Raw genomic sequence first — 25,078 nt, forward strand, 5'->3', positions numbered from 1 at the left:
TTTTTTTACATTCTGGCTTAGCAGCACAGCTTCCCTTTACATCAGTTTAACAGACGGAGCGTCCTGGTGTCTGTTAATGAAACACTGCGACGTCATCACAGTCGTCTGCTGCCTCCGTGTGGACAGTAGTTTTACCACTGGTGAATCTAACACAGTCGTCGGTGTTCCTAACTTATCTTTTGCAGCAGTTTCTCCTCTATCAGTCCAAACTGCACGCTGACCGACATTTCTGCAATGAACTGGTCACACCCTTCCTTGGTCACCTGTTTGCAGTACCGCAGGTCGATATGACATATGCTTCCACAGCGCTTGAAATAGGTCAGCGACTGGTCTGTGACCCTGTTACAGACTGTAGAGAAAAACAGGGTTTAGGAGAAAAAGAACAAATGATGCGTACCGGGTCACCTTACTGACATAAGCTATGACACACATGGATTAATCAACGCTTTAGGATGTTCTAGGACATGAAGGCCAAAGGCCTCATTATGGTGAGCTGTGTTACAGGATCAATGTGGAGACAGAAAGCCAAAATGCATTTGCCTTTCAGCCGTCCATAGGGGCCCTTTGATTCACTGCTTTTCACATTTAATGATATTCCAGAGAGACAATAAGTATGAGATTCTTTTTTTAGCGTTTGTGCACTTTGCAATAAATGGCATCAAATTCTATAAAAATTGATTTCATAATTTGCCTACAATTTCACGCCTCTGGGCAAAAAAAAGCACCATAAACTGCATCCTCTCTAAAATTATTTAAACAAAAACTAAACATCAGAAGGATGGTTCTGAGTGGGGTGCTATGAGGTACTTATCCATGGTTAGTGTATAGTGGTCAGCATGCCCCCAGTTTGGAGAAGCAGGAAGGAGTAGCAACACGAAAGCTTAGAAATGTACTGCTGCGGACCAGGTAACACAGAAAAATAAGTGTATACTTTATTTGGAATATTTTCACCGCTTTACCTTGCTGCCACACTACCATGTTTATGTTCACACGGAGGGAACTGAAGCTGTTATCTATGTTCTTAGTAGTTCAGCCGCTCCTGTGTTCTGTGAGGCAAAATTGCTTTTTTGTCAATGGAGTCTGGTGGCTTTAATGAGAGCATAGATAACAGCTGAGCTGTTTGATATAAAGATAGAGCAGTACAAATTGTCTAAATATAACATAAACTTAAACCAATGTTGATTTTTTTAAATACACATTTTTTCCATGCCCCCTGAATAAATTGGAAGGGGTAAATAAATCACCAATAGGCTCCTTCCTTTTGGATTGTATTTGGTAATCGACTTGAATGGACTTTACTACAAGAGGAGCTGGTACCAGGGCCCGTGGGTACGTTTTTTCGAAACACTCTTTTAATAAACCTTGGGTTCGCTAACTACGTTGTTGGTGCAGGCAGACAGACTTACAGCCAACAAAGACAGGCTCCTACCTGACAGGTTGATGTCAGTGAGCGAGTCTCTGGTGGTCGTCCCTGCAGCGGTCAGGATGTTGACAGACTGGTCGGTGACGTGGTTGCAGTAGCTGAGGTCCAGCTTGGACAGCGAGGGCATGTAACGTATGATGAGGCGCAGGGACGTGTCTGTGATGTCCAAGCCTGCCAGACGCAGGTCCTCCACATTACGCATTTTACTCCTGTTGTCCAACTGACCTGCAACGTTTTTTTATAAGAGGGAAAGAGAAAAATAGTATAATATTTCTGACCATATGAATAAGCCTTGGGCAAGAAAGCAGATGTTTGAGTAAACAATCCTGGTGAATTTGCTATATTGTAGTCAGTTCCATCAAACAAGTATTATCTGTGTATTCAAAGCCTGATTCATTTAGCCACTAAAGCATCAGACTGTTTAGACAGTGTGTGTGAACTGGTTAGTACCTGGCCTGTTATCTGTTGGAGGCGACAGCAGGTCCCTCATCTGGGCATCTTTCAGTCCCTCAACCCACTGAACGTCCAGAGTACGCAGAAGAGGACAGCTGGAGGTGCAGAGAGCAGAGACGGCCACCCAGGAGCACCCTGACAACAGCAGCACACGCAGACCTGCAGGGATAGCAAGGACATACAGTACCTCATGTTACATTAAGCAACAATACACTAATCTTCTGTCAATGTTATCAAATCTGTTCTATGTGGTTACAAGTAGCGTCATGACAAGCTAAATATACCTCAGACTCACATTCAGTCTGTTGAAGAAATGTGCCCTATTTTTCAGTTTTTCAGTCTCCAGAGTTTTAGTTAATCTGAGGTTACAAAATTAACCAACACAGAGGCGGTGAGTATTCTAATCTAATTAGCTGAGTGATCCAGCAAAGAAATTTAGAAGTAACAAAGCATGTAGGCGCAGCATTCAGGAGCCTCAGGGGATACAACTATCCATATGGAGGAGTCATGTGGAGACATGTGGGAATTCTAACTTATGAAAAGCTGCACATGCTAAGTAAACACATTTATATCATCAATACCTGAAATATTCATTTGAATGCCCTCAGTACATAAAGTTGTGCAGTGCTCATCGAGACAAATATGTCGACTATTACTCAAAGTTGAGATAACTTTAATGTTTTACTTTATTTTACATATGTGTAAGCATATGGTAAAATTATTGCGTGTGCTGATACCATTGTACGGTTATGTCAGGGTGAGTGACCATGTCCCTAATCTATTAATTAACAGCACAATTAACAGCAGAGTCTTGCAATGGGTCAGGTAACCCTCAAAAAAAGTTGTGCAAAGGGTATTTTACAGGTATGGGCATTGGTAAAAATGAACTAAATGCAGGCGGGCAGCAGGAGGAACATAAATATTTTTGGTATTTTTTCCTGGAGAAATCAGAATTTATCGTGCATTATGCAAACTGGCACAGGGATTGATTGAAGCTGGCCATGTGGGCGCTCTCCAGCTCCTGCCGGATCCGCGGACTGTTCCACGCAGACTGACCAAATAAGCATAGGACGTTTGACAAGGTACGCTCCATAGCTGAGAATGCAGCTGACTGATAGCAACGGGGCAGTTACTATGAATATGTTGACGGTTGATTACTGAAAATAGGTTATCTTGGTGTCACTTTGCATTACATCAACAAAAGCATAATGGGTGATGAGTGGGGTGTGGATTTGACTCTGGGATAATTGCGGGTAACGGGTCGGTTAAGGTAATGAGCTGATTGGGCGTGGGCGGGTGTGGGTTTGCAAAACAGGACCTGTGCAGGATGCTATTTAACAGGTCAAGTAAAAGATGGATATAACTTTGCCTCCATAAAGCTCTGAGTTGATTCCACTTAATTTGTCATTAACAGTTCATCTTTTCAGCCAAACTTATATAAAAGTGAGATTGACATGACATGGGGTCATCAGACCCTGACAATCTATAATGTTTTTCTTTATCACCCATCTACACTGGTTGAAGGTTTTTTACCTGGCAGTCTGTTAATGAGCCAGCTGAGTTGCTTCTTGGAGATATTGGTCCAGCTGAGGTCCAGAGCTACCGGCTGTCTCCGGATGATACCGCTCAGCATGAGAGGTGTGATGGACTTACAGCGGTTCAGATTGATGTGCTTCCAAAGCCTCTTGTCGCAGCACCTGGTGAGACACGCAGCAGATATCTCACAGAAGGCCGCAGTATAATGAGGACATGTTTTCAACTGAACAGTATATCTTGTACTCACCATCTGTTCCAGGTCCTGCAGACACGCATGCAGACACAAAGATCTCTATGAGTCAAGTGGCTGAATACTGTCATCCACATCTCTCTCCGCATTGCGTGTGCTTCGCCGTTGTTCAGTGAAAGTCTGTCAGGCGGGGGGCTGATGGGAGGGGGCCGGATCACGTGACGCTCCATTTGGATACATTTTGGCGGTGACCGGCAGGGGAGTGGACGGGGGCATATTGATGTGATCTGCGTGCTTCTGTTCCAGCTGAGTGGCGAGTAACCTCGTGTCGACTCGTTCACCTCTCGTCCCCTGTGTCGCAGCCAGTCGCCCAGGTCGCTGCTGCCGTTATTAAGAGGCCATCTAGGCTTTTGGTCGTCTACTTCATTCTCGGGCTCAGTTTTTACAGGCCTGTGGTTTTGATTGGCCAGGCTGTCCTCCGTTTTCAGTGGGCGTCTGTTTTGATTGGCCAATCCCTCCTCTATTTTAAGGGCCCTGCGGCTCTGATTAGTGGTTGAGTCCTCTGTTTTTAGTGGTTTACGGTTTTGATTGGTCACAGAGTCCTCATTCTTCAGTGGTCGTCTATTGTGATTGCCTGGACTGTCCTCCGTCTTCACTGAGCTGTGGTTTTGCTTGGACGGACATTCTTCTGTCTTGGGAATCTCCTGATTGAACTCTTTGCTCAGCTCCTTGTTAGGGAGGCGTCGGCGCTGATGGCGAGCCTTCGGCAAAGCAGTGCTCCTCTCCTGAGCATCTCCTGATTCGCTGCTAGGTCCAGCTCTGGGAGAGTTGGAGGACTGTTCACTTTCTCTGGCTGCAGATGTTCTTAGCAGTGGACTTAACAGGGCCTTGGCTTTGTCCTCTCCGCTGCTGTCTCTCTCTTTTTTCTCCGTCTCCTCTTCCTCTCCCTCTTCATCTTCTTCCTGATCCTCGTCATCATACTCATTTTTCCCCTTTAAATGGATCCTGTCCAAGGAAAATCCATCTTCGTCGTGATCCTCCTGGTCATCTTCTTCATCACCGTGATCAATCTCTGTCTTGATTTGCCGCAACAGCTTTGGGGTCAAAGCATCATCCGGTTTTGAAAGCTTCTTCTAAGAAAGAAAAGAATACAGAATTGTTTTTTAAGCAGTTGTCAGTTTATCATTGTGAAACTGAGGATATTCTATCAAGTTTGTGTTTTTTCGCATATTTTCTTTTATTTGATTTAAGATTGACAGGAAAGGTTTGAACAATTGTACAGTGCCTATAGGAAGTAATCCCTTTTTGTTGTTGTTGTTTTACAGCCTGAAATTATAATACATAAAAAAATGATATATTTTTCCAGCTTGATTTACACAATTCGCCTTACAACATTCAATTAAAAAACATTCATCCAAAATTTTTGAAAATTAATAAAAAATGAATTAAAAGAGATCTAGAATACCAGGGTTGGAAAAGAAATGAGACCCCAGATGAAATACTTTGTGGAGGCACCTTTTGCTTAAATTACAGCCATCAGTCTGTTTGGATCTGTCTCTACCAGCTTTGTGCACCTAGAGTGGAAATATTTCCCCATTGTTCCTGCAGAACTGTTCAAGTTCAGTCAAATTCTGTGGTGAGCGGTGATGGACTGCACTCTTCAAGTCCATCCACATATGTTCTGTAGGATTCAGGTCAGGGCTCTGACTCGGCCACTCTAGGTCATTCACCTTCCTGTCCTTTAGCCACTGTGTTGTTTTTGTGGTGGTGTGTTTTGGGTCGTTGTCATAACGGGGGGTGAACCACCTGCCCATTTTCAAGTCTCTTACAGAGGACTGCAGGTTTTGCTCAAGAATTTGGGTGAACTTGGCAGCATCCATTTTCCCTTCAATCCTGACCAACTGCCCAGTCCCTGCTGAAGAGAAACAAGCCCACAACATAATGCTGCCACCACCATGCTTCACTGTAGGGATGGTGTGTTTTGGGTGGTGGGCTGTGTTTGGTTTCCACCAAACATAGTGCTTGGAGTTCAGCCCAAAAAGGTCAATTTTGGGCTCATCTGACCACCCACCCATCGGCCACTTTATTAGGTGCACCTGGTGCTTCATAAAGTGTCAGTGTGGTCTTCTGCTGCTGTTCCCTATCTGCTAGAAAGTAGGTGGTGATGTGCGTTCACAGATGCTCTCCTGCATTCCTCTGTTGTAACCAGTGGATATTTGAGTTACTGTTGCCTTTCTATCAGCTCCAACTAGTCTGACCATTCTCCTCTGACCTCTGGCATCAACAAGGCATTTGTGCCTACAGAACTGCCGCTCATTGGATATTTTCTCTTTTTCGGACCATTCTCTGTAAACCCTAAAGATGGTTGTGCGTGAAAATCCCAGTAGATCAGCAGTTTCTGAAATACTCAGACCAGCCCGTCCGTCACCAACAACCATGCCACGTTCAAAGTCACTTCAATCACCTTACTTCAGCATTCTGATGCTCGGTTTGAACTGCAGCACATCCTCTTCACCATGTCTACATGCCTAAATGCATTGAGATGCTGCCATGTGATTGGCTGATTAGAAATTTGCATTAACAAGCAGTTGGACAGGTGCACTTAATAAAGTGGCCGGTGAGTGTATAACTTTTTTCCACATGGCATCATAATCTTCAATATGTTTTTTTACGAGACTCAATATGACATTTTTTCAGAAGAGGCTTCTTTCTTGCCACCCTGCCATGCATAGAACTTGTGAAAGTGTTGTCACATGCACAGATTGACCAACCTCTGCCATTTAGACTTGTAACTTCTTCAAGGTCACCATGGGCCTTTTGGTAGCTTCCCTGATCAATCTTTTCCTGGCTCGGTCCTCCAGTTTGGAGGGGCGGCCCGATCTAGGCGATGTCTGGGTGATGCCATATGCCTTCTGGACAATACTCTGAACGGTACTCTGATCGATAGTTAAAAACCTTTGAAATATTTTATATCATTCTCCAAGATTGTGCCTATCCACAACTTTATTCCCGAGCTCTTTTGAAAGCATCTTTCCAACCATGGTGAATTCTTTGTGTTACCACGCACTACTAGGAGTGGAATCCTCAAGGAACAGCTGATTTTGTTCTGAAGTAAAATCAAAAACACCACAATTAATGTCAGGTGCCAATTAACTTGGTGTGTAATCTGAAAGGTGATTGGTCATTCTAAAGGGACTGATCACTTTTCCAACACTCCTATTCTAGTTTTTCATTTTTTATTAAATTCAGAAATTTTGAAAAAAAATTATTGTGTGAATATTGTGAGGCAAAATGTGTTAATCATGCTCGAAAATATATATATTTTTTTATGTATTATCATTTCAGGCTGTAAAACAAAAAAAGGGAGTATTTAAAAAGGGTATCATGACTTTCTATAGGAACTGTATAAGGGCCGCACACTCTACCAGTTGAGCTGGTGGCGCTGCAGTTTTTTGCATATTCAAGTTACTATGTTATACGCGGACAAATTATGATTCAATCTAATTTTCATTCTTGTGAGCAATTTCAAGTAGAATCTATTTTCTTTTACACCAAATTACACCTGCCAACCATATCACGTTTGCAGAAGGAAGCACACTCATACACTCATGGATGGTCTTTCTCGTGGTCTGACATTTCTAGCTTGTGGAAATTAGCTTATAGCTAACTGATACTGCTCACCAAAGCTAGCTAACCCCACATTTCAGCGCAGAAGGACACCATGTCCCAAGGACAAGCCTCTCGTCCATGAGTACGCTTTGTGTACACTTTGTCTAATCTCTCCTTTATTTAGTATAACTGAAAATATTATAAACAGATCAAATTCATACCTTCTTTTTAACAATGACAGGTTCATCATTGGTGTCAAAAAGCTTCCTCTTTTTCCTTAGTGGGTTGTCCTCAAGCCTTGGTCGGGGCGTACCATCCAGAGACAGCAAGGGGGGACGTTTCTTTGGAGGCTCTTCCTCTTTCCTCTTCGGGATTTCCTCCCTCTCCGCCTTTCTCTTCACAGAAGATGTGGTGGTCAAAGCAGTAACGGTCGCTGTAGCCACCATCGGCACATCCGGCTCGTCTTTGGAATCACGGTTTAACCGTGGTTCTTTCAGTAGCGAGCCGGGAAGGTTTGACGCATACTTAAATCCTGGCCCCCTTTTTTGCTTTGAGGCCAAAAGGTTAGAAAAAACAGAGAGCACAACTTTATTTCTCTGGTTCTGAGTTTCGTAGACAGAGTCAACTGTTTAATCATTTCAAGATTCAGATACATACAGAATTAAGTCCATACAGATACTTACTTTCCCTGTTTTCCCAGCATGGTTGCACTTTGGGCACTCCCAGCAGTTTGGCAGCTCATCATTGACTACTCCATTTGAATCTTTTACCTGAACAAAGCAAGTACTCTTATTAGAAACAAAGATAAAACAATCATGCTATCACTAATTCATGCAACATCAGAGAACACACACGAGCAGTGGACAGATCAAACGTGAATTTAAACTTGACCATCAATGAACTGTAAAATCATGACTGCTACTGAACTATTCTTTTTTTTGCTAAAACATTTAAGTGTGCGTTTGGCTGCATTAACATCTATAACAATTCCACCTCCACCTGCTCCCTCTACCAGTCTGACAATTTCCACATAGAGAGGTTTACTAATTTACCTTAAGACAGTTAGGATGGACAATCTCATTGCAGATGGAGCACTCCATGAGCATAAGGTTAAACTTCTCCTCCTCATCCTCCACTGTGTCTTCTTTTCCTGCCTCTCCACAGACAAGACACACTGCTGTGTGCGGCAGGACAGGCTGGAGACAAAAACAGAGGCTTGAAGAAATGGCTGCTGTATTAATTTGTATCCTACTTTTCTTGTTGGTCTCAACTGTGATTGACAAACCCACACTTTTCCCAAATTCTGTCATTCACAATGTTTCCATTAATCTGCGCTCAAGTAATTTTTCTGCAAATTAAATAGTATATTGAGCCAGTTTCTAAACTAGAGTAGGATATATTGTTGTTAGTTTTCTTTAACTGCTTTTATCAATTTTCTCTTTGAAAAACCACTGAAAGCCGTGTATTACCATCATTTATACCGAAACTTTGACTTGCATTTGATTACATTCACTGAATTCAACAAGTCATGAACTTAACAACTTCCAACTTGATTGCTGATTTCGCAAACAAGCTGTTTGCAGCACCACCAGCACTTGGGTTTATGCAGCACTTCAGACCATGATGAAATGAGGTGTATACTTGCTCTGACTGAGTACTGCTCTGAAACCTTATTAGGGTAAGTGAACATCAAGAGGTGGTTAAGCATACTGGATATCTTAAAAGTGGGACACAGTTGCTAAATAGCCTAAATCTGCATGTGTGGGATATTGGGACAGATGCCAAGTCTCTGTCACTCTCTTGTTTATTCTGGTCAATCATTCAAACTGAATCGTTCTGTCCGTCTGTATATTTTGCAGAAACAATCAAACCCAGACTCTCTACATGCCTCTGTCCATGGTGCTGAAACATTCAAATACAGTCTTTAGGTGCTTTTCATTATGCTAACGTATGCTTCCTCACGTCCTCTCTCCTCCCGAGACCTGGAAATCATCCCCCCTACGGCATCATGGAGGAACTTCCAATCCCTTTAATGCACCTCGAGGAGTGAGGAGGTCTCTTGAGGAGCTAAGAGTGAGAAAACATGGGTATATCCTACGTGGAGGTCTTGTATCAAGTGGCGTGACGTAAAAATACCACACCTCCACATGACACAGCTGTACGGCACGTCGTAAGTAACTAACGTTGCTAAAGACTGATGCTTTGAAACCAAAGATTTCTAATTTAGAAGCTTCAGCTCCTACGTCCTTGTGTCTCTACCTCACAGCTCTCTCTCTCTCTCTCTCTCTCTCTCTCTCTCTCACACATCCTCGCTGGGAGGAGCTAAGACTCGAGTGAGGGAGGTGAGGAGACATGTTAGCTTAATGAAAATCACCTACTGTCTCTCTATCTCCATGGCCTTCTGTTTCAGCTGCTATTACATCTGCTGCTACCAGTATTTACATTATTGGTATTGCTTGCGTAACTACTACCATAGCTACCGGCCCCCTAGTAATGACCTGCCCTAGCGTAATAGCCAGAACCATTAGGCAATCATTTTTTAAGATATAAGTTTAGAATATTAATACCACTCTCATGTCTGCACACCAAATTCGATAGCAATCTGCTTAATTTAGCATAAATATTTTATTCTAACCACTATCTTTTCCTGTACTTAAAGTATTTTTGTTGCAAGAGATTTCTGACAAAAATCCTTGAAGGCCAGCTTTTCCCATGTGCCTGGTTGCCTGGCAATCTCCTGGCGAAGACAAGACTCCAGGAAACCATTTTGGGTTTTGTGTGTATTAAACAAACAAGATATGCCATGTTAATCAGTGAGCTTTAGAGGTGCTGGTAGGTTTTACCTTTTGAAAGAGCCAGGGTATCTGTTTCCACTTGTTTACAGTCTTTATGATAAGCTAATCGCCTGCTGACTGTAGCATTAGCATACAAATATAATTATCTTCTAATCTAACTCTATGTGAAAAAGAGCATGTCACAAAATGTCAAACTATACCTCATGTGCACATAAAAATCATTTCACATTATGAACAATGAACTTACTGCAATGCACTGCCTCATGATGCAGGACTGTTTCATACGGCCTGGCCCCCCAAACTTTTTCATGTCTTTACAAAAGTGGCACTCTCCACACTCTGTCCGCAGGCATGCCTCACACTTTCGACAGCGCGTCCTTCTTCTCCTGGCACCAGATGTTCCCCGACTAGCTGACAGCTTGACTGCTGATGCAGGAGAAGCTGCCATCTTAGGTTTCGGCCGGTTGGGAGGCCGGGGCTTAAAGAATAAAGAGGATACAGTGTCAAGTACCTAACGTGATAAGGCAACAAATATTTCTCAAAGCATTTTTGGAGGAGACATATTATGCTCATTCTCAGGTTCATATTTAAATTTGAGGGTTTTTAATATAACATGTTGTATTATATGTATCTGTATTCACCCTTTGTCTGAAACGCTCTGTTTTGGTGCCTGTCTCTTTAAGCCCTCCCCCGAAAAAGTTGGTCCTCTCGCAATAGCATGAGATCACATGAGATCACACAAGATCAAACAAGAATCGTGAGTTTACATGAAAATCGATCATGTCAGGCTCCAAGTAATGCATTTGTGTTCAGATTAAAAATAAGCTGGTCAATCAGCGTCCTATGATGAGCTACTGACAATCGGTGTGGCGACACGAGAGGCAACCGCTCATTCAAAACCACACTGGCGGCCTCTAAAGAGGTAAGTTTAGATGCTGCAATAGCAGCAGATGTATCAAAACTGGAAAGCTTTTCCTCATTGACAGAACGACACTGAAGGTTTTTATCAACGGAAAAGATGTTTTCTCTCTTCTCCTGACTTACTTTAGCAAAAGGTTCATCCAATCAGCAGCCATGTATGTTTTCAAAGTACCGGCTCTTTGCCGTTCAATTTTCAAGTTTTCAATGACGCCTTCTCAGGTGATTCTGTGTAACACATATACTATGGATGTGACATCACAACCCGACAGCTCGTTTAAAGACAGTTTCTGAATACGGGCTGTGTGCATTTCTCTGTTGTTTGAGCATCTTAATATTTTCACAGTATTAATATATCACCTCAACCTGCTTTATAAGACAAATACATGGAAGTCTCACATTTTACAATATGTGACCTTTAAAACTGAAGCAACATGATACTGGTACATATAAACTATGATACTTGAAGTATCATGGTTGAGCAGTAGAACAAAAGTGCATTCACATAAAAATACTGTGAAGCAAGTTTGTAGTATGTAATGTGTCAAAGGAAGAAAGAAGACAAAGAAGATTTGTTCAGCATGCAGATGCTTCAGAATCATTATCTCACCGGATACTCAATGGTCAAACTATTGTTTATTATCAGTTTGACAATTCAGTGATTTTCTGTTTTTAAAACCAAAATTTGAGATTTAATTAAAAGAGAGGCATTATACTCTGAAGAGCACCTCAATCTAATGTTATGAATTACATTGCATTTCATTTAAAAGTGGTGCCATGGCTCAATAATACCAATAAGCACTTACAATCATCTTATGTAATGAGAAAATATTATAATATCTAAATATTCTATTACATTAAACCGGGGTCAGTGTTATGGGGGATGTAGGTGGTACTTTCTAATCCTTTCTTTGCTCATTGTAACTCTGGGACAGATGCATCTGTATATGCATTTACATACAATACCAATCCACAACCACCACAAATCTGATCGTACAAACACATATTTTCCATGGCTGTTAAAGCACAGGATCAAAAAAAAAAAGAAAAACACATCAAGAATGTCCCTGGAGGCATCTTCCAAATTTAGCCCTTCACTTACTTACATGTTTCTACTTCAAAGAGAAACTGCACTTATGGTTACATTTCACACATGGATCACTAGGAGCCATTATTCTGTGGTAGGGGGCGTGCAGACGGATCTATAACAGTACACACTAAATGTGCTCTATTTAATAGAACTGGGTAATGGAGATGAGATGCTTTTGATCTCCATCATTATTGTTCTCTTGTTATATATTATGCTCCTTCTCAGGCTCAGATCCCAACCACAACAATGTCTTCTTTACATGAAAACCACATGTCAAAATAGTGCCGACTGTGCCACGTGAGAAAATATGTGGCAATGTGTGAGATGAAATAAACAAGACGAAGAAGGAGTGCAAAAGACTGCAGCTCTTGGAAATGAAGATCAGATTCCTTTAGTTGCAACGGCAGTGCAGATTCTCCTAGCGTCAGCATAGCAACAGCCACGTCCCATTCCCTAACAGAACAGTCTATGACACACAGACTTGTAACCAATAAGAACTGTAATGAGACTCTAACAGAAAAAGAAAGCAGGCTCAATCTTAGGCATATTACGATAATTTATTCTAACAATAGCCATGAAATAGACTGACATAGGCAGTCAGATATGTGGTAACCAGACAGGATTAGTGTGATAAATTGGGGAGGGTGGGGGGTTGTTGCTTGTGCAGTCTGCACTAGACTGTTCTGGGGGTATTCGTGGGGATTAAAGACTGGAGATCTGTATGAGACCAAATATCCCAGAAAAAGACACAGTGCTGTTGACAACGGGTCAAAGTTATGATCAACCTGCTAATGTCTGATCACATTGAACAGGTAGCCAGCCACTGTAGTGTGTGCTGTCTGATTACACCTGTAACTTAAACTGCAGATTGTAAGAGGCAACTGAAGAGATACTTCAGAAAGATGTCCATATTGTCCCCTAAATCCCCTCTAAACCCCCCTCTGTCAGCTAAGTGAGCGAACTCTAAAGCAAATATGCTCTGATGCTCAATTAAGTGACAGGAGAGGTTGACAACCACACTGCCTAAGAAATAAACTTTCTCTCCCTCTGAGTAACTACTCTCTGTGTCAGGCTCAAGTGTTTTTAGTCCTTAGTTTAACATTAGCAGCTGTATTATACACGTGTATCCTCAGTACAAGGACAGTACAAGTAATTTCTTGGCTCTTCCGAGCTCATTCAGATGGGAAACATTATGAGACACAGCCTTTAATGTTCATTGACATAGCCTTGGAGCATCTTCAGCTACTGTGGAGAACAGCGGAAATCAATTACTGTGGATATACTTAACATCACCTGAAACACACATGGAAGACAGCGCACACTGAGCGCAGATTGCAGAAGATCAAAAAGGAGAAGAAATAATTCAAAATTGCATACACACAACACTGTGGTGTCTAAAGCCATAAACAGACATGAACACTGCCCCATTTGTATGACGTTTCTCAAATTAATTTTCTTTTATTTACCTCTAGGAATATCATGACGAAATAATTGACTTGGGGAAAAAAAGGCTTCACAAGTTCTTGGAAGGATTACTTTTCTGTTAAGCTTTAGAGGTGGCATATGTTGTAAAGCTGTATTTGAAAAAATAAATAAAACACACACATACACGTCATTGCTCTAGTACACAGTATGTAGTGTTTAGCCTGGATTTTACGTATAATGAAAGGAAAGTGGAACAAGTGTTACACAGCAACTAATAAAACCACTGGAGTGTAAAGTTAACGGTTGACTAAATAACAGCAACAGCGTCAATCAGTAAAACAACTCTTTACGGAGTAAACAGAGCATGCTTTGCAGATAAAGCAGGTATTAAACTAACTGTGAAGTTGCTCAGACTGCTGCTAAATTCTGAACTCTTTGGTGTTTGGGCTACACTAGCTGACCTCTTGCTAGTCGCTCAGCCTTCTGTGGACAACTTGCGTGTACTTCAGCATACATTGCACATTAGGCCTGAGCATATTTCATTGATCTTCAAAAAAGCGGTGACACCAAGAACTTGTGCATTCACATGACTGGAACAAACAGAACTTAAAATGTGTTACGATATTTGTCAGAAAGAACTCAGTCATCTGTAGTCAATGTTATTCAAATCCAATTGCGTCCACAGGATTAATGTAAGGGAGTTTGGTTCAGAGTAAAGTAGAATAAATATTCAAATGAATGAAACACATTTCTGGCTGTGTAAGCAAATCGCATCTTAGATCAGCCAGCCATTTACACCACACAATATTCCCATTAACACATAACCTTTTTTTTTTGGGTCCGCACAGATCCTAACAAGCATTTTTGGTGCTTTTACAATCAAACCATTACAAATGAATCTTCTGCATCTACATGAATTTCCATTCCTCAGCTTTTAAACAACCAATGGCAGCCCTGAGGCTCTGAGCTACATAAACACAGCCTTCTCCTGCTGGCTTCACCTGACAAAAACACACAAGCATACATACACACACATACCCACACACACACATAAACCGCGAACCTATAAAGTAAAACAAAGGGCAAAAATCAGAGACCACGCACAGAGGGTAGACTGAATCAATGCATTTCTCTCCAGGTAGCTCCATTTCCTCACTGCTCTGTGATGCTGCACACTACTCTGTCTGGCACAAGCATTCCTCTGGTGGCCTCACTATGCCTGCCTGCAGGGGTTTGGTATGCTAACCTGCTCAGAGTCTGAGTCGTAGTCCTCATCATCAGCGCTCAGCGACATGGCCATGGCTGGTTTTCACGCACCGTCCACCTCACAGCAAACTGACATGGCTGCAGTCTCCTCCTCCTTCTACTCCTGCTACTGCTGTGTGGCCTACAGCCCTCCCTCCTACTCTAAAGCTCCACAATACCACAAGCAGATGTAGGAAACACAGACAAGCCTGCCTCATTAATATGGATCCACTCCCTGAAAAACAGGAGGGATGTTGGGAAGTATGGGGCCAATGGGAGGCTGCTGTGCATCAGAATATGTACCGGGGGTGTCTGCTTCTATCCAATGATGAGAGCAAATGCAGATAAGGTGTTGTCATATTCATGATGAGTAGCACAGGGAGAGCAGAGCAGGCTCCGCACAGCCAATAGAGCCAGATGGCATCTCATTACAAAAGGCAAACACAAAGAGGCCCCACCACCAGCAGCTGGCCTTTGGAGGGACGGGTGGGGGTAATCCAGAGGGTCCATGAAACCAATAGAAATCACCTCCATAGATTCACATACAACACATCCCATCTACCCACCTCCTGCTGAGGCTTCTCCGACTGTTACACACTCCATGTATCCGTTTGGACAATTAATTATTAATGGAAAATTTAAAAAAATATGCACGATGGAACATGCAAACACACTTTACTGTTTAAAATTGATATTTTATTTATGTATTTTTCACCATTATTATATTTAAGTCTCAACATATTTATATTGTGATGCAATGCAAATCAGAGCGCATTGAAAATGAACACTGCACATCTGTGTATCATTTCATGAATAATCATTTTGAGCATTTCAATATTTTCTACATTTAGCCAATGAATGTAAAAGCATTTATTTCGACCCTCTTACAGCCTCCTGCTCATCTCAAGACAAGATGAAATAAAAGGATCAATTATACAGATAATAAACGCACTTCAAGCCTGCAAGTGGTAGATCTATTTTCATCTGACAATTTCACATGGACTTTTTGTCTAAGGACATGTGTTGTACAGTATATTGATGTCCAAAAGGCACATGCATAAGTAGTACTTAGGTAATAAGCATCTGCACTGACTGAAAATGTCCTATTTAATTTCTAAGTAAGCCTGAAGTGTAACAACAACCATATAAGCAGTGTAGCATTTTGAAAATGTGACATAAACTGTGAGAAAATAATAGTCAACGGGGAACAGTTACATTAATAGCTTGTTTTTGAAAAAGGCATATACTAAAATGAAGGACAGAAATAATAAGTTTGAAAAAAAATAAGTATTTAATTTTATTAGGCAATGCTGCAGCCTGTTAAGTCAGAGTTCTGAAAATAAGTACACATGCTGCTCTAAGGAGTGTTGAAGCAAAAGAGGAAAGGGAAATGAGGAATAACGTCAAGCATGGAGGTGTAAAAAAAAAAAATTTAGATGAACAAACTGACCATTTCTAAGAATTTCTTTTGTGTTGATCCCAAATTTAAAGTACAGATCAATGCAAAATAAAATGGCTCAACCTGGCAGTGCTTCAAATCAAAACTGCCCTGTTTTATCCTAATGAAATCAACACACTACTAAAGAAGTACTACCCTGCTAATGCCGTGCTAAAACTAATTTTGTTAGAATTCAGTGTTGATATTGAAAACCAGACCTTCTTTGACAGTAAGTCAAATGTATCAACTGCGCGATGATATTTTCAGTTGATCTTTAACTGTAGGACAAATCAAATTGCACCAGAAAGTCAAGCGACAGGTGCGTGAGATAAAACTTATGTCCATCGCTTGTGCTCCAAATGATTTTTCCATTGTATTAAGTGATCAATTCAAAATCCAAGTGTCCATGAACTTAATTTGAAAGTGCCAAAAAAAGAGATGAAGAACAGTATTTGGTGCAAAAGCAGTAAGAAAGTCTGCAGCTGACATATTCTTACCTTTATAGTTTTCTTGGACCAGTACACCACAGGAACTCCAGTGATCGCTAATTTGGGATCGTCATCGGCATGTTCTTTTAGGACAACCTGCAGCAACAGAGAACAAACAAAACGTAAAAGAGTGCTCTGCCAACTCTATTGGTTTATTTTGTGAAAACAACCGTGTCATCTTTTGGTTTCTTACCTTCATGTCTTCCAGCAGGGCTTGTGGGTTCTCTATTCCCTCTGGAAGACATTTCTTATTTTCAGGGAGCGACTCCAGCTTCTCAACCAGTGTCCTGAGTCCACTCAGTTCAAACTCCGTCAAATGCGTCCATTTATTCGGAGACTCTGAGGCTGGAGAGTCGGAGGGAGTTTGGAGGAACTCTAGAGAGGTGGAGCTGGGATTACAGCTGTCCTCAGAGTCAACAGATAAAACCGCTTTGAGGTGCTGGCCCTTCCAGTTGTCAGGAGAGCAGGGGCCATCCTGGGAGGCTCTCTCTGGTTTTTCACCCTGGCCATCTCTGACTTGAGTCTCAAATGAATCTTCGTTCATGTCTTGGCTCCTTGAGTCAGAGGAGGGGCTCTCTGTGTTTGCCTTTGTCTCATAGTCTGAAGGGACAAAATGGGGGGGAAAAAAAGTTATATCAAATGACAAATCAAATCTGTCTATATTGTAATTTTTTTTTTTTGTTATGAAAGAGTCACAATAATGCCCCCTCTTAAGCATGCGCAATGGTAATTAGCGGCTGCATTTCACTCACCCATTAATACAGGTTCTTTGCGGATCTCCTGAGAGAAGTAGGAGCGTTTGGTGAGGCAGTGCAGGTATCTCTCCAGGACATGCCAGCATATCTCGTAGTAGAAGGGGAAACGGAACTTGGAATGAACCTGAAGACAGGAACCAAATTCATCAGTGTAAAACACTTGATATTTACATGCATGTTGTCTAGTTATTATTGTTCACTTTTTTAGTAACCTAATTTCTTAAATGTCACGCAATCTTGCCCATGTATACGTATAACCAGAGGTCTGTCTGTGTTTTTACAATTGAGAATTCAGACAGACCATGTATCCCTGACAACAACAGCAGTTTAAAGAGATTATTACTCGTAGCAATATGTTGTGCTCCATCACTCCGGACCCCTGTTCTCCTTTGATGCACAAAACAAATATACACACTTCTTCTGGAACAAACTGCAATCTCAACAGTCAAGTTATTTGATATGTGACTCTTTTATGAAAGAATACAGCCTTAAAACATACCATGCAGAAGCAAATGTACTACATTATAAAACTGTTAACATGAGCCAGAAATCCTACGAGAGAAAGAGGTCAATGTTTTATGCTTAAATAACCATAACCATAACCATATATGGCCTATGAGTTTTGTAATATGGACTTGGAGTAACGCAAAGTACACCACATTAATTTGTAAAAGAAGAATGATTTCCTTCCTAAGAAAACCAATATTAGTTTGGTATAAAAGTGTCTATATATTTACAATTATTATACACACTTACATTGAAAAATGTGATTTTGTTTCATGTATAATTATTAACGTGAAGTAGCTTCATGCCCTTGTCCATGTCCTTCTGAAGCTAAGTATAGCTTTTAGGCTCCCACACATTTTTCCTGACTTTTACATTTGTTGTAGCTTTGTTGTCATTTTGTCACTTCTAGTTATTTTCCCCTTTGACTCTTTTCCCTTATTTCTCTTTCAATGTCCTCCTCCTTCACATTTCTCATTCTCCTGAACTCTTCACCTTCCCCTGGTTCCCCCGAAAGATTGATTTAACCCAGGTAGAGTTCACAGTATTGCTGTGCAGCCTCCCACCTTAGTCCTATTCTCTATCTCATGGATGGTAAGCTGCATAGGAATGTTGAAGCTGTGCAGAATATTGCCTCCAAACACCAGTGTGTCCTCTGGAGTGTAGACAGCATGAATCCACCCTTAATTGCAAAGAAGCACAAGACAAATATAAAGAGATAAGGAACATGTGCAAATTGACACCTTTGATTACACCGTATTATAGGCAGGTAAATCTTGGCATTACTGTTCATTGAAGTGGCTGCTAATCTTTTCCAGCTTGCTATTTAAAAACAACCATGCTAACACACCAGATGGGATGAAGAAGGTGTATCCTTTCTTTAGCTCCACTCTCTGGCATCCATCAGCTCGGTCTCCCAGGAAGATATCACTCTGCTTGCCTGACAGGACCCAGTCCTCATAAAGGGCAAGGTTATGAGTGGTTGGAGGCACAAGCCAAAACACCTGAGGCGAAGCAGATCATTTTTATTTAGGGTACACTGCACTGTACAGCCTTGGCCAGGTTATTAACTGTTAGCAACACTGTATATTACCAGACACACGTTTTCTTAATTTCTCCTCTTAAAAGGTCCCATATTATGCTCAATTTTGTATTTTGGGTTACTACTAGAACATGTTTACATGCTTTAATGTTCAAAAACCACATTATTTTTCTCATACTGCCTGTCTGAATATACATGTTTTCACGAAGCACTCGTTTTAGCACTTGTCTCTTTAAGACCCCCTCCCGAAAAAGCCCAGTGAGCTCGGATAGGTCAGCGTTTACAGGTCTTACACATCTGCACTGTCGCCATAACTGCACCATCATTGCAGCCGGGAAATCACTAATCTAACAGCACTCTAGTGGCACTTTCTATAAATATAGTATAGTTGTGACATCACAACTGTACAGAAGTCCTGACGGCTTGTTTAAAGGCACAGTTTCTGAATACAGGCTGTGTCTGTAAACTGTATCTTTCTCTGTGGATTGAGCGTTTTAATACTTTCACATTATAAATATGACCTGCGTTATAATAAAAAAAATAGTCATGGAAATCTCACTTTTTACAATATGGGACCTTTAATGTTCAATTAAAGAAACGCTAATAAACGAAGATCTGTGGCACAAAATATCAGAGATGTTATAAGAGACTATTATAATGAACTTACTTTCTGTCCCTTGAACACGTGATACCAAACAGAAGTTCCCCCGAAATCAATGTGGAAGTCTGTGTAGCAGCCCTTCACACTCATCAAACAATACCTATAGCAGAAAAGGATTTTTAAAATATCACATTAAAGACAAGTAAATTGTGAGGACGTAGTAAAGTAAAACAGTCTAGCATCTATAAAGAGATCTAAAAACTAAAAACACAGCTTAACAAATTAGAATGCAGCAGTCCTGTCAGCAGTCGAAAACACCACTAGAAATCACTCACAAGTGCACTACAGCATAGAAAATTGTTCACAATCGGGCATTTCTCCTCTGGAAATTAATTGAGGAGTGATAGCACTCCAAGACATGAATTATTCAGTAATTTAGCAGAAAGGGAGCAGCTCTATTTATCTTTAAAAATATATATGCAGAAAAGAAAACTACAAATTACCAAAAAGGTTATACAGTATCATGTTGGGCTGGATATTATTTAAAAAACAACTGTAGCAGTACCCTTAAAGTGACACAGATACCAATAAAGTACTTCATTTGATACCTATTGTGTGAATGGCTGTAGCCAACTGTTCAAAAATCTACCAGTGGATGTCAGATCGGTCAATTAAGATGCTTAATGGTGTGGTAATATCATGGCAAATAGTTCTGCTCCATCAACACCACTTGGCCTGCAAATTTGACCACGTGAAAGCAACAAATGACATGAACATATTACACCTTAAAGTCAGATTCTTCACATTGCTTGTTATGGACCGACAAAGAGCATCATTTTAATAAAACAGACACTAATAATCTGCTCTGACACCAAGCATCAATCTAATAGAGTAAAAAAAAACTAAGCACTAGAGCTGACACTGAAATGAAAACTGCTCGTATCTGTATTTGGCTGAAATAAAAATGTGTTACTGGATAGCTGTGAAGCCTGATCCTTATCTATTAAATTGTGTACAACCTAATCCCTACCACCAGACCTCACCTAACTATGAGTTTTGTTCAATTGAAATAATTAAAATCAATAAATATACGTCAGAGGGACAGGGGGTAGAATATGGCGTTAGTAGGGTCGGTGTGATGTGATGAGCGACTGATATAAAAGGAAAGGCACAATTGGATTTGACTCTAAGCTATGTACAAATAAAAGAATAAATAAAAGATACATTCAAAAAAAAAAGCTATGTACAAATGCTGACAGCTGATTGGCTGAGAGGCGCCTGTGCAGTCAGAGTCCTGCTGTTATAAAATCATCCTCCACTGTGGAAAACTCTGCTGCCTAGCAACAATCAAGAGCACTTACAGGAGATGGATAACACTGAGAGCATGTAGTGCTCTACAATGATAAAGCGATAGATGAGACATTCAGATGGGAGGAGAAACTGTATTTACTGCCAAGGAAGCAGCAATTTCCTCCAAGTATTTCTTATATTTTGCTGTACAGCTCAGGAAAGGCCTTTGTGAAACAGGAACACAATCCAGTGGAGTCATACCTTTGCACTTTAGGGTACTTCATGTCTGAGATTACATTGGTGGCTTCTGTTTGGCTAAGTTTCAGATCAGGAGGCCACATGTTGTCCACCCAGTCGACTTGATCCACCTGGGAGGGTGACCAAAAGGGCACTTTTAACCATCAATTTTAGTGGTGTTAGTCATATAGCACCAAATTTGTAACCTTTAAACAGATATTGTCATGTTACATTACCACTGTGGGCCGCTTGATGAGGTTCTCCAGTTTAGTGTGGCTAAACTCTAAGCTGATGACATTGAAGAGTTTGTCCCGCTCTTCTTCTGGTGTCTCATAATAACGGACAAACTGAGCCATGCTCATTTCAGAGCCTTTCTGAGTGCTCACATCCATAACATCAACAGACCGACGACTGCCTGCAAGCAACAGCCAGAACACACGTTGACATTAACCCCTGAGAGCTTCCACTGTCATTGCATCTCCAAGTTTGTCCAAGAACAATCTAGCATGCTACCGTGAGATTTACACAGGTTAAATGTGTATTGTTGACAGATTTCATCATGAACAAGGAGCTCCTAATGCTTGTAATTGACCATCTTCTCCACTAGATGGTGCAACTAAGCCCCAGCCCTGCCTTCACTGGACAGATCTGTATTTTAATGTGTAACGAAATTGCAAATTTTCTCTTTTTCTTTTTTTTTTTACATAATCATAATAGTGGATTAACAGTACAAGTTAATAGATGGGGAAATACAGTATTTAGAAAACACAATATGATAAAGTATATTAGGACATGCACACAGACTATAATCCTTCACACATCAACGCTATATGGCAGGCAGACAAATCGACAGATATGTGCTCACTCAATAAATAATACCCTAAAAAAGGAGAAAATCAAACAAAGAAACTATAATACCATTGAAATAATACAATAAAGAATCAGATTTTGCCAGATTTGGCTATACATATTGTTTTGGTGCATACTTCTGCTAGGTGCCATATTTGATTGAAAAAGCATCTTCAGAAGAAAACTGGGCATTTTAGCAACACGTTTTTCAGCTCGATATCCCAACCACAATATTGAATCTATCATAGGTAGGCTACTTTGAACATGTTTCTCTGTAGCATTTACTTTCCACACATTGTGCTGTGGAAGTGAACATGGTCATAGATGAAACTATATGGTACTTTCAGGATACTTCAGATCATCACATATTTTCCCAAAGGTTAACTCCTTATTGCTTATTGGTTATCTTGCTTTAGGTTGTTCTTTGACCACTCTAATTGCTACATTAGTTAAACATGTACGCATACAAGTGAGTATGTGCAGCATCTTACTTACCAACTAAGCCTTTAATTTCACTGACTGTGAACTCTGGATCAGGCATTCTATGAAAGAGAGGGATTGATGGTTCAAAGTGGTTAAAAACATGAATATACAACAAATGTGAAATGGGTTTAATCAACACCATGGGCACTGTCAAAGATTATTATTAATAACTATCTGTGAACTGGTGAATTCACACAAGATGTCTTCTCACCTGATCCCTAGTCCGTCTTCCTCTTTAAAAATGAGTGGGGTTTTAAGAGCCTCCCGTTGCACATACTCATAAGAGAAATCTGCAGGGCATTTACAGGAAAAAATACATGCATTGTGATTTAGACAAGCATCTTGCCAATCAATCATTTTGCAACAACAAACAGTAACAATAGCAAAACATTATGTGACACTATAAGTGTTAGTTTACCTTTGCCCTCCATGGAGTGGACAAATTTGGAGCTGTAATTGTCACTGATGAGCTTTTCCTCCACACTGAAACCTCTGATGTTTGCAATTTCTTCAACATCCGACAAATCCTCATTTTCGTCGTACATCCTCCGGCAGATGGAGCGCTGTCATAAAAAAATGAGATGATTTACTTGACATATCTGAAAACGTGTTGAAAGCACACTCTGTCAGTCCTAACAGGCCCATAAACTATGGAGGACTAAACATGACTTAAAGGTTGAATATGTAGAATCTTCATTAAAAGCTTTTTTTATTTATTTAAATAATACAGGGGTACAGAATGAAAGAGACTCTGGTCTGCTGAAGGCTACTGGACCGGGTCTGACGAATAGAATAGAATAGAATGACTTTAATGATCCCAGACTGGGAAATTGTTTTGTAACAGCAGTAGTGGGTCAGCAAATAAAAACTTTGTACATAACATAAATAGAATCAAATATATACATTGTGTATATATACAGTGCAGAGTGTGCTATAAACAATAAACAATGATAATATATACAACAAAATATGCAAAATATACTATAACAATAATAATATATACAAAACAAAAAAAACAGTAGAGAGAGCAGAGTTCTCTGTCAGGCAGAGGTGAGAGAGTTATTATAAAAAGTGATGGATTGTGGCAGGAAAGATTTCCTGTATCTGTTGCTACGACAGCGAAGCTGAAGCAGCCCTCTGGAGAAGGTGCTCCGCTGTCTGACCAGTGTGAGTTGGAGAGGGTGGAGAGGATTAATCTGGCAACCCTAGTATTATATTATATGTGTTATATTTGTTGTTGCAACTATGAGCTCATTCTCCTTATTTAACCTTTATGTCTCACTAAGTAAATAAACGCATAAATAAATACAGGAATAAATAAATAAAAAAATAAAGCTGAAATAAATGAATAAATGAAAAATACATGGATAAATGTCTAAATAAACAGAGGGATGAAGAATGCATAAATAAATGAATAAATAAATAAATGCTTTACATATTTCTACATTTTCGTTCATGTATTTCTGTGTCCATGTGTTAATGATGGAGGGGATCCCATTTATTCATGCATTTATTGATTTGTGCATTTATTTTGATATTCCTGTATTTATTTATACTTTTATTTATTGAGACTTAGGTTATGTTTAGTCCTCCTTTAACAAACAGCCAGTGTGACTGAAGATTGGACATTTATTTTTATCCCTAACATGGATCCATGTAATACTGAGTTTTTGTAAGTAACGTTACTATAGAAGCAAATGTGACGTCAAGCAACTATAATCATTAAACGACACTTGTCCTGGGAAAAGACAGCAGTTGGTACGTTACTCCACAACCACACATGCACATATAGTGTGTTTGCAGGATTTCACTGATAGAGATGTTGGTTTATCTTACGACAAATACACAACGAGTTATATCATCTAAACATTGGAGCGCTATCGTTCCTCCTCATGGCTTCTGACTTGAACAGCAAACGTGACTTGACAAACACCACCAACGTTTACAGTTGCAACGTTAGCTTTAGCTCACTAATTAGCTCGCTTCATAAAGCTAACGTTAGATGGTTACACACCAGCCTGCGTCCAGAATCTGCTGCACACGGCTCCACCGCCTGAGCCATCGTCTGTTATCAACGTTGTCCGGTCGCTCGGGTTTGGAAATGCATCTTTCACGCGTTGGTGAAGTTTAAAGAAACACTTAGCACGCTTTTCAGGTTCAAAACAAGGGAACCATGTTTTTGTGTATTACGTCACCGCCAGGAACCAAAACATTGTTGGACAACGTCACTGCATGTTAGTGCACACACTGCTTTGTCAACTGGTTTTTACAAAGAAGACACATTTATCCCACCAATCAGTTTGTTTGTGGTCGTGTGCAAAAAAAAAAGCTATTACGTTTAAACAATTTTTATCGAATAACTTAGCCTACGACGGTACATTTAATTGAATTTTACTACAAAGGCGTGCGTTTATTATAACAATCCATCTACTTTCATTCATTCTTGTAATAATTCACATTTCTGCAGACGCTGGGACGTGTCGTGTGTCACGTGGACTTGAATAATTGTGGGTTTAACCGTTTATGTTGACACATTGCTTGACAATTACAACATATTGACCGTGGTAATAACATCAATATTGACTAAGGGCTGATACGTAAACAGAGGAAATGCGACCGTCAGTTGATTTTTAGTAGCGGATGTTCGCCTCGGAGCGCGCAGGCTTCTGGGTAATGTAAGGTGCAGGCAAGTGGGCAGTACACGCCT

General features: G+C 40.5%; 1 protein-coding gene across 1 annotated transcript; it reads right to left on the reverse strand.

The window, feature by feature from the left end:
- Positions 1-24,538, reverse strand: kdm2bb (lysine (K)-specific demethylase 2Bb). The gene is made up of 21 exons (XM_083929633.1): positions 24,386-24,538; positions 22,790-22,934; positions 22,583-22,661; positions 22,384-22,430; positions 21,276-21,454; positions 21,064-21,170; positions 19,579-19,672; positions 18,720-18,873; positions 18,436-18,551; positions 17,363-17,489; positions 16,804-17,210; positions 16,620-16,706; positions 10,254-10,484; positions 8,264-8,407; positions 7,895-7,981; positions 7,433-7,768; positions 3,660-4,735; positions 3,410-3,573; positions 1,874-2,035; positions 1,430-1,648; positions 1-349 (listed from the first exon to the last, which is right to left on the reverse strand). Exons 1-21 carry the CDS (start codon positions 24,431-24,433, stop codon positions 168-170), a joined length of 4,191 nt encoding a protein of 1,396 aa, XP_083785759.1. The 5' UTR covers positions 24,434-24,538; the 3' UTR covers positions 1-167.
- Between the last annotated feature and the right edge of the window lie 540 nt (positions 24,539-25,078).

The sequence above is a fragment of the Echiichthys vipera genome (assembly GCF_963691815.1).
Source record: "Echiichthys vipera genome assembly, chromosome: 16".
Taxonomy (NCBI): Eukaryota; Metazoa; Chordata; class Actinopteri; order Perciformes; family Trachinidae; genus Echiichthys; species Echiichthys vipera.

Bases quoted from the DNA above. Each gene is read 5' to 3' on its own strand.
- kdm2bb (XM_083929633.1), bottom strand. From the start codon at position 24,433: ATGGCTCAGGCGGTGGAGCCGTGTGCAGCAGATTCTGGACGCAGGCTG. The intron at 18,552-18,719 runs GTGTGTTAGCAT...TTTGCAATTAAG, and splicing joins CACCTTCTTCATCCCATCTG to GGTGGATTCATGCTGTCTAC. The intron at 8,408-10,253 runs GTAAGTTCATTG...TTTTGTCTCCAG, and splicing joins TCATGAGGCAGTGCATTGCA to CCTGTCCTGCCGCACACAGC.